Source organism: Passer domesticus, chromosome 5 (genome assembly GCF_036417665.1).
Source record: "Passer domesticus isolate bPasDom1 chromosome 5, bPasDom1.hap1, whole genome shotgun sequence".
Taxonomy (NCBI): domain Eukaryota; kingdom Metazoa; phylum Chordata; class Aves; order Passeriformes; family Passeridae; genus Passer; species Passer domesticus.
In genome coordinates, this window is record NC_087478.1 from 49,028,744 (window position 1) to 49,038,389 (window position 9,646).

At 55.6% G+C, this 9,646-nt stretch overlaps 2 protein-coding genes across 2 annotated transcripts; both read right to left on the reverse strand.

Annotated features, from left to right (window-relative positions):
* Nucleotides 1-123: 123 nt before the first annotated feature.
* GCAT (glycine C-acetyltransferase) lies at nucleotides 124-4,859 on the reverse strand. The gene is made up of 9 exons (XM_064420278.1): nucleotides 4,577-4,859; nucleotides 4,369-4,499; nucleotides 3,678-3,779; nucleotides 2,989-3,135; nucleotides 2,560-2,714; nucleotides 1,964-2,046; nucleotides 1,415-1,586; nucleotides 891-1,012; nucleotides 124-495 (listed from the first exon to the last, which is right to left on the reverse strand). The coding sequence occupies exons 1-9, from the start codon at nucleotides 4,842-4,844 to the stop codon at nucleotides 344-346; spliced, it is 1,332 nt and encodes a 443-aa protein (XP_064276348.1). The 5' UTR covers nucleotides 4,845-4,859; the 3' UTR covers nucleotides 124-343.
* A 2,035-nt stretch (nucleotides 4,860-6,894) lies between these two features.
* On the reverse strand, nucleotides 6,895-7,825 carry LOC135300629 (histone H5). The gene has a single exon (XM_064420285.1). The coding sequence runs from the start codon at nucleotides 7,637-7,639 to the stop codon at nucleotides 7,061-7,063; it is 579 nt and encodes a 192-aa protein (XP_064276355.1). The 5' UTR covers nucleotides 7,640-7,825; the 3' UTR covers nucleotides 6,895-7,060.
* Between the last annotated feature and the right edge of the window lie 1,821 nt (nucleotides 7,826-9,646).

Below are 9,646 nucleotides of genomic sequence, written 5' to 3' on the forward strand. Positions count from 1 at the left end.
ACTGCAGCGCTTCAGCATCTGGACTGAGGCTTCAGGGAAGGCACAGCAGAGTGTCTGCTCACAGCATGAGATGATGGGGATGGGGTGCAGCTCCTGGATGAGGAAATAGGAGGCAGACAAATATCCGCTGCACCGCAGGACACCTTTAATGACACTTTTAAGTGCTGGTTGCCAGTGCTACTGCCAGCACGCTGCAACAGCCAGCTGGCTGACTCATGTGACGCAGGCTGTGACGCCCTGAGGAACGGCCCTGCTTTTGGCAGCGTGCTGCTCAGGCCTTTCTCCCCATCAGAGGCACTTGGTTGTGGGCAGGGACGGTGCTGAAGAGGCGTTTTCTGGCCCCTCAAGGCAGCGCTCCGTGCTTCCGTCCCACCTGGGTGAAGGCCTCCACGCAGCGGTCGATGTCCTCGTCGCTGTGCACGGCCGAGATCTGCACCCGGATGCGCGCCTTCCCCTTGGGGACCACGGGGTAGCTGAAGCCAATGACGTAAATGCCTGGGGAGGAAAGGCAGAGTCACAGCTGGCTGGGATGGAGGCAGGCTGAGCTGTACTGGGTGACAGGAAGGCTCCCCTCCCAATAACCACTTCCAGCCTTCCCGGTTTTCAAGTGCCATCTGCTCCCAAGCATGGAAATGAGGTTAAGGGCCAACAATGGGGATGGAGTCCAGCACAGCAGGACAAGAGCATTAATGTAAATCCCCTCCCTAACAGAGAAAGAAGGTGCAGCCAGCAACATTTGGAGACCATGAGGACATTTGCAGCTGGAGGGTGGAGGAGTACTGGATTTCATGCAGGAACATCCTCTGAAGGAGGGCTTGTGGTGGCACCACCACCAACTGTCCCTTCCCTCAGGGAATGTGTCTGCATACTGAGCTCCCTCCCTGGATCACCTCTGTTGAGCATGTCCTCTGCCATCACTGATGCCAGCCGAGCGTCCCCCAGCATGACTGGACAGATGGGGTGGTCTTTCCCTGAGATGGTGAAGCCAGCCGCCGTCATCTTACTTCTGAACCTGGTGAAGGGAACAGCAGGATGAGTAAAAGCCTCAACAACCCTGTCCTTGGAGACCACTGCCTTTCTTTCCCCTGGGAGCCCTGCCCACTGAGAACTGGGTACGGTTTGCTCCACTGTTCATACTCTGTGCAGGGAAAAGATCTCTCCTCTTGGAGTGACCTCCTACTGTGTCCTGCTCAGCATAATGGGACTGCAGATCCTCGACTGGACAATGTGCCCCAACTCACAGAGATCCAGATGTGACACATCTGCCTGACACAGGCACATCCTCCAGCTTTCCCTGAGCCCTGATTTGCCAACTGTCCTCATAGTTATCACTAGGAAAGGAGGGGTGAATAAATCACAGACAACTCACTCCTAACAAAGCTGCCCCTGCTCCCACCCCAATATGGCCCCTCACCGTTGGGTTTTGGCAGCCATGGACTGTGCAATGGCATTGCTCTCCATGAGCAGGTCCAGGGCCTTGGATGCACAGCCCACCACGGCAGGGGGCAGGCTGTTGGAGAAGAGGTACGGGCGGGAACGCTGGCGGAGCAAATCGATGAGGGGTTTGGGACCTGTGGTGTACCCGCCTGCAGACAGAGGAGAGAGAATTGGACAAGGCACCCCAGGGTGACCTGTTTAGAGTGAGAATTCTTGATAAAGCCAACCTGGCACCTGTAGCAGGAACTTAGGTACAAACCAGGTCTAAAAATCATAGCTGATGCTTTTGACCAAGAGCTTCCACTTGACCCCAAAGGCAAATGCATGCAAAAGATGGCAGTGTAAGGGGCACACGGCAGGATCTCCCTTAATCCTGCAGCAACATCACAAACCAAGCCTTATGCCACCAGTGGGAAGGGATAACATGCATTTGTTACTCTGTCATTAAGCAGAGGAAGGAAACGTAAGACTGATGCTGTAGAGCTCTTTAGGGCATGCAGGATGCTGGACAGGAAAATGCCTTCACCTGCAGCTCCTCCAAGAGCTTTTCCTAGGGTAGAATTGATGATGGTGACTTTGTCCATCACTCCCAGGAGCTCATCAGTACCCCTGTAGGAAAAGGAACATCACATTATCAGCTCTGCCAGCATGCACCAGGAAAGCTGCCAGATACCTCAAGGAAAACAAAGCACTGTCAGCCAGGTCTCTGGCATCCCTCTTTCTAGGCAAGGAGGAATAGCCCCTTGAGATAGTTCAACCCAAGTGTTGACCTTCCTCTCCTGCAGAAATCCTAAGCTGGGACCTCACCAAGTAAGAGCATGTATTCTTTATCCCTTAGAGATGGGAAAATGCTCAAACTTCCCACACAGAAGTTTAATAGTCCAAACAAAGCACCTGCCAGGAGAGGTGGTGCCCAGATGAGATGGTCACACCATTTGCTACACACTGAGAAGCAGCTGTCACTTGGGGATGGATCACTGCTGAAGTATCTCCTTTCAATCCAAAGGTGAGGTGCAAAGCCTTCAAGGAGTGCCCACACAAAAACATGTCGGCCATCAGCACCTTTGTCCTTGCTTCAGAATTAGGGTAGGAGGAAGAAACAGGGCTGAGGCTGCCACTTACCGCCCGTTGGGCCCCAGGAATCCTGTGGCGTGGCATTCATCAATGAAGACCAGGGCATCGTACTTCTGGGCCAGCTGGCAGATTTCCCTCAGGGGCGCAATGTCACCGTCCATGGAGAAGGCACCGTCAGTGGCTACCAGCCGCAGTCGATGCTTCTGTTGGAGGGAAAAAGGCAGGAGTGAAGATGTCACCCTCAGGAGAGGGGCTGGCAAAGGGACACACTCAAACCCTGGTATGGAGAGGATGTACCTAACTGAGACGGAAGGGATTGGCATCACAACCAGCTGCTTTCCACCTTGCCTATCCATGCCAATTGGCAAAAACAATGCCTGTTGCATGGGAAAGGGCAGAGCTCACCCTCCAGGACTGGCTACAGGCAGCCCGGCTAAGCAAGCTCCCTGGCCTTGAGGTGGGAGCAGAGCTCCATACCTGCGCTTCCTTCAGCTTGGCCTCCAGGTCCTGCATGTCCATGTGCTTGTAGCGGTACTTGTTGGCCTTGCACAGGCGGATCCCATCGATGATGGAAGCGTGGTTCAGCTCATCTGACAGCACTGCATCCTCTGGGGTCAGCAGGGCCTGGCCGTGCCAAACAGAAAGGAACATCCTTTGCTCTGGATGCCACCTCACCGAGATCTCCCAGCCTCCCTCAGGACAGAAAACACGGCTGTGATTGATTCCTCCCTCAGTACAGAAAACAAGGCTGTGATTGATTCCAGCTACCATGTCTCTCCTGACACTGCTAAACTTTATATTTCCTTCCTAGTCACCTTATCCGCTGATTTCTTTATGCCAGGCTCTTGCTTTTGGCTTCTGAGCTCAGAATCTCCCTCATCCTTTCCTAACATGCGAGATCACCCCTGTCCCTCACCTACACTTTAAGGGTGCAGAAATGGAAGCCCTCCCCAAGAGCTGGAGCTGGCTGCAGACAGCAGAGATGAGGGTGGCTATATGCCTCTGCATGGCTTCCCTGGTGCAAGGGCCCCAAGTCTGGGCTCTTCACCACCAGCCACTGCCATCTTTTCTGGTACACAGAGCTCACAGCAGCCTCTGGAAGGCATGGCAGCCACATTGCTGTCACCTCCCTCCGCTATGCACAACACAAGGGAAGCCTCATGAACCTCAAAGATACCAGCGTTGGCATCAAAGCAGCTGGCGTACAGAATGGCATCTTCCCGCTGGTGGAAGCGTGCGATCTTCTCCTCCAGGTCCTTGTGTATGCTCTAAAGAGAAGAGAGGAGCAGGAGTCAACAGTGGGGCAGCACAAGTTCTTGCTTGCCCAGTGCTGTTAAATGCTGACTTGAAAGGGAAGGAGACAGCCAGGTTTTATCCAGAAAAGGTGTGTGTGCGTGGGAGAAGTTGCTTGTGTTCAGCAAATGCAGCCCTAAAGTATGATTATGGGTTTGGATGCCAAAGCTCGGCAGGGAGACTCCAAGCTCCCCCTGCACAAGGGAGAAGCTCTGCTTGTTCTCTGCACTTAACCAGACAGGACTCAAAAAAGGCTCCAGCAGGGATAAACTGGGCTGGGCTGATGGAGCCACTTCAAGTCAGGTTCACTGTAATTTTGATCAGAAAGGGAGAGAAAAAGACATTTATTTTCTGAATTCAGAGGGGTGTTCAGTTTCTTTGCTCTCAGGTGTTGTAATGGTTTAAATTGGCCTATTTCCAGATGCTTGGCTAGTGGGGATTTGGCAGGCTCCTTTTTTCACCGGGCTAAGTTAGCGCTGTGCACGCATGCCGAGCGGGAGTGCCGAGAGGGGAGCCTACGTGGACACCCTGAAAAAGCCCCGGGGAAGGGATGCTGCCCAGTACCTGGGTACCGCAGATGAAGCGCACGGAGCTCAGCCCGGCGCCGAACTTCTCCAGGGCCTCCACAGCGGCACGGATCACCTCGGGGTGGCTGGAGAGCCCCAGGTAGTTATTGGCGCAGAAGTTTATGATCCCTGCGGGAACAGAGAGAGAGAAGCGGGGGCATGGCGCCGAGGGAAGGGACGGGAGCTCTCCTCTCCGCCGCACGCACCGGCGCCGCCGCCCGCCAAGTGGAGATGGGGACCCTGCCGGGAGGCGATGACGCGCTCGCTCTTCCAGGTGCCGGCCCCGCGGATCTCCTCCAGCTCGCTCTCCAGCCGCCGCCGGAGCTGCGCCGCCGCCGCGCCCGACGCGGCCCGGGGAGCCCCAGCCCCGGCCCCGCGCAGCGCCCGCACCGCCGCCGCCCGCCACATCCCCGCGCTGCGCTGCGCTGCGCTGCGCTCCGCCCCGCACGCCCGGGGGCGGGCCCGCCGCCCCATCGCCGCTAATTAACCACGGGTTAATTACTGACCAATGCCCATTGGCCGCCGCGGCACCGCCCCCCGAAGGGCGGGGCGAGCGCCGCCGCAGCTGCCGCGGCTGGAAGCGCTTGGGCGCCCGCTCTAGGAGGCGTTCGGCGTCTTTGGAAGAGACTGTCCAAGCGGTTTAGGCACCCCAGAGCCAGATATGTGATGCCCGGAGTCTGAGGAAACGCCATCCATGAGATTTAGGAACTGCAGTGGGGTCACATACTGGGGTCTGAGGGATTTCATAGCAACAGGGCATCACGGAGCATAAGGATCAAGCCCAGGGGACCCCAAATCCCCTCTGCCTGGGGATTTGGGGTGCTCAGCACGGCCGACTTGGATCCTTGCAGCTAGGTGGTTTATGGGTGCCCACCACTGGGGATAATGAGCCACAGGTCTGTAGTATGTGGGTGTATCCAGCTGAGGTGACCAACAATCCATTGGACAGAGAGGTTTAGGATTTACCGGGTGAAAATTAGAATACCCAGACCCAAGGGATTTGAGCACCCCTGGCCAAATGTGATGGTAAACTGTAGGCTCAATGGCTTTAGACACAAAGGGTCATAGAATGATAGAATGGTTTGGGTTTGAAGGCACCTTAAAAATCATCTAGTTCCCAGCTTGTGCCGTGGGCTGGGACACGTTCCACTAGACCAAGTTGGTCAGAGCCCCATTAAAACTCAGCCAGAGTATTTTTAGGGATAGGGCATCCACAACTTCTCTGGGCAGCCTGTTTCTCCTGGATTAGGTATCTCCTTCCTCTACTACAACTGTCTGGGGAATTCTGTGGCCAGAGTGGTTTAGAGCACTCATTCCAGGGGACTAGGGTACCAGGCTCTTGAAAGGTGTTCAGGGTCTTCAGTCTAGGTATTCTGGTAGCCTTTGATCCATGGGTTTTAGGAACAAGAGCCCACAGGGATTAGGTGCATCCAGACCAAGGATTTCAGTATGCTGAAGTACTGAATTTTGAGTCCTTAATGGCTAAAGGACTCAGGGACCATTTGCCCAAGTGATTTAGGAAGAACAGGCTGAAGGATTTGGGAGCCATCAGGAGAGGGTGAAGACCCTGGGGCAATGAGAGTTAGGCACAGCAAGTCCAAGGGCCCTGGACACCCAGAGCCCCTGGGATTTCGGAGCTCCTGGCCCGGGTGGCTGGGGATCCTGATGATCAAGAAGTTTATCTGTCTCTAGCCAAGAGGGATTACGCAGCCCCTGCCTGAGGTTCAGACCTCGCTGAGCAGTGAGGCCAGCCCACAGGCTCCCTGCCAGCCCTGGCTGTCAGGATCACCCAGCCCAGCCCAGGGAGGGGCTCTGGCAGGGGACAGGCAGGCCCTGGAGTCGTGCCAGCCCCCAATGGGCACAGAGCCAGAGCCCTGAGCCCAGCAGGTCTGCCTCACCCTGCCCTGGCTGCCCACCACATCCCACCTGCAGAGCTGTCCACTGCCTCAGGGTGCTCCTGCCTGGGGAGCAAAGCTGCTTATGGCTGTTTGTCCTTTCTCCCCACGGTGATCCCACTCCCCACATCATGGACACCTTCAACTCCTTGAAAGCCAATGTGGACACTCTGGCCCCGCTCACCTCCTCTGTCCCATCCCTGCCCCAAAAGTCCCTGCCACACCCAGCTGTGCTGAGGCAGCTCCACAGCAGGCGAGCAGCCCCGCTTATCTCCAGCGCCAGCTCGACCTCACACCCAGCAGCCCAACATTCCTCACCTCATCCCCGTGGTGGGGATCTGCAGCACTGGATGAGGGACAGGGACCCCTTTTCCTCCTCCAGGGAAGGACAGGGCTTTCACAGCCATTTGTTCTGGCTTCCCCACCAATGTGTTTGCCTGGCCCCAACAAACACATAACCCCCCAGGAGCTGGGGAAGGACCAGGAATTGAAATCCTGCACAACCCCAACAGACACACAGAGTCACCATCACTCCCAAAACACAACCAGCAGTCCAGCGTTAACAAAACCAACAGACACACACACACAAGAAATTTCTGAGACTTCAGAATAAAAACCCAGACCAGTAACACTTTTAAATTGTTGTTTTTTTTTCATTCATCAACTGCCTTGTTTCAGCTATTTCAATTCACGAATAGAGCAATTCTTTATAAAATGCAGTAGAAAGGAGTAAAAACAAAGGCAACAGCTATTTACAGAATCAATGGGTAGAGTACCGAAACGCCTCTAGACTTCTCACTTCTTCTTGGGCGACTTCCGGGCACCGGACTTGGCTCTGGATTTCGACCTCCTTGCCTTCTTGGGTTTGGATGCCTTCAGGGACTTGGCCTTAACAGTCTTTGGCTTCTTGGCTTTCTTCGGGCTCCTTGACTTCTTCCTGGCCTTCCTGGCGGCAGATTTGGGCTTCTTGGCCGGGGACCTGGCTTTCCTGGACTTAGCCGTCTTCCGGGGCGAAGTGGATCTCCTGGCCGTCTTCTTCCTCTTCCTGGAAGGAGACCTCTTCGCCTTGCTGGCCTTGGCTAGGCGGAAGGAGCCGGAGGCACCGACTCCTTTGGTCTGCTTGAGGACTCCAGCGGCCAGCAGGCGCCGGATGGCCAGCCTGATCTGGACGTCGGCATTCTGGCCCACCTTGTAGTTGCTCTTCACGTACTTCTGGATGGACTGCCGGGACGCGCCGCCGCGGCTCCTGTCGGCCCGGATGGCTGCCGTGATCATGTCCGAGTACGCAGGGTGGGCTGCCGGCCGCCGCGCTGAGCGGGCCCGCTTGGGCTTGGTGGCCGAAGCCGGTGGCAGTGGGATCGGGCTGTCGCTCATGGCGAGTGCTTCGTCCCGCGATGCCCGGCTATGCCCTCACGGCTGGGAGCGTGGCCCGCCCGGCCTGGGACCCCCGCCCCTGGGCGGGGAGAGGCTGGCAAGGGAGCGGTGGGTGGGTGAAGCCGCAGCAGAGCCGGTGCCGCTCTGCCGCCGGTGCCCCCGCTGGTGCCTCTGCGGCCGCGCCCGCCGCCGGCTCCCTTTAAAGCCGCGGAGCGGACCGCGGGGAGGACTGCCCCGCGCGCGCCACCCGCCGCCCGTGTCCCCGCGTGTCCCCTGCCACACCCTGACCCGAGCCACCGCGAGCGACAGGGAGGGACAGTGCGGGGGGCACCGTGGGGTAAATAAGAGTTATCTGGGGGAATACCCGGTGGGGACAAGGAGGGACGCCGGTGGGATCAGCGGGGGACAGTGAGGGACATTTAGTGGGGCAACTTAGGTACAAGGTGCATTTGGAAGGAAATTGTGCAGGGACAAAGAAGGACACTGGGGGGACATTGGGGACACTGGTAAGACAGGGACAGGCATGTCAGGGATGTTCAGAGCAACATCAAGAGATGCAGAGGGACACTTAGAGCAGACACAGAGTTAGGGAGGGATATCTGGGGGCAATACAAGGAGATGTGCTGGAAAAATATCAGGGGACAAGGCAAGACACAGTGGAACATATTAAGGGGGCAAGAAGGGACACTAGAGAAGACACTGGGCATGGCACTAAGGAGAAAACAGGGAGCACTGGGCACAAGTCAGCTCAGCAGCAATACCCCATGGCCAAGTGCCCCTACTCCCCTTCTGCCCCTTTGTTGTCCACCAGGTGCTTTAGGAACGCCATCTCAGCCCCTGCAGGTGGATGGTGAGGGGTCACAAATAACAGGCTGTGCCCTTGTTTTGGGAGGCACACACAACCCTGAGTGCAGGGACAGAGTAGGGACATGGTGGCAATCAGCCATCCTTTCCCCGCTGGGCGAGTGGTCGGCTGTTCCTGGGAGATTAAATATAGCCACTATCATCATCTTGCCTGGAGGATTCAGATGATGTTTTCCCCTTATTTTTTAAAAACATGCGGGTGCAGCCACCTGTGCCCACCAACATGCCATGTGGGGCTCAGAGGTGAACCAAACCTCCCAGTTCAATTTGGCATCAAAATACAGACTGAGCACCTCTCAATAGGCTCTGAGTGCCCTGGGTGTCCAGGGCCATGAAAACCACCAGCTAGGGACACACAGACGTATGCATCAATAAAACATCAATATAGATACAAAAATACAACTATAAATACAGAAATTGAAATAATAGAAGTAATAGAAGTTGAGATAATAGAAACAGAATAATAGAATCATAGGGTTGTTTGGGTTGGAAGAGACCTTAAAGATCATCCAGTTCCAATTTCCCTACCATGGGCAAGGACACCTTCTACGAGACCAACTTGCTCAGAGCCCCATGAAGCCTGGCCTTAAACACTTTCAGGCATCCACAGCTCCTCTGGGCAACCTGTTCCAGTGCCTCATCACACTCACAGTAAACAATTTCTTCCTAATATCTAATCTAAACTTGCCCTCTTTCAGTTCAGAGCCATTCCCCCTTGTCCCATCACTACATTTAAATAGAAACAGGAATCTTTGATGTGAAGACCTGGCCTGGCAGAAGACACTCAGACCCCTGATGCTTTCCCACAGATGGAAGGACCAAGTGCTTCTCCTTGAGCCTTCCTCCCTGATGGAGTTTCTTCACATGCTCTATTCCATTTGTGGAGTGGGAAAAGTTCTCAGCACCTGCAAACCTTTTGATTTAATTAGGAGCAAACCGCCCCTAATTGTGGAGAGGAATGCCCACCCTCCTGCCTCCCTTGGGGTTTGCTTTTATTGAAGACCCAATAAATAAATGGCTTTCCATCCCATGTGGAGCCCACGGAGCTCTGGTGGCCTCTGTGCAGCACTTTGACCGGCCGAGGGACCTCTCATTTTTCCTATCTGGGGATGAGGGCCGGCGCTGGCTGCCTGCACGTAGGCA

Coding starts and splice junctions, on each gene's coding strand:
- GCAT (XM_064420278.1), bottom strand. CDS start 4,844: ATGGGGCGGCGGGCCCGCCCCCGGGCGTGCGGGGCGGAGCGCAGCGCA. Junction 4,500..4,576: donor CTTGGCGGGCGGCGGCGCCG/GTGCGTGCGGCG, acceptor CTGTTCCCGCAG/GGATCATAAACTTCTGCGCC. Junction 3,136..3,677: donor CCAACGCTGGTATCTTTGAG/GTTCATGAGGCT, acceptor TGGCACGGCCAG/GCCCTGCTGACCCCAGAGGA.
- LOC135300629 (XM_064420285.1), bottom strand. CDS start 7,639: ATGAGCGACAGCCCGATCCCACTGCCACCGGCTTCGGCCACCAAGCCC.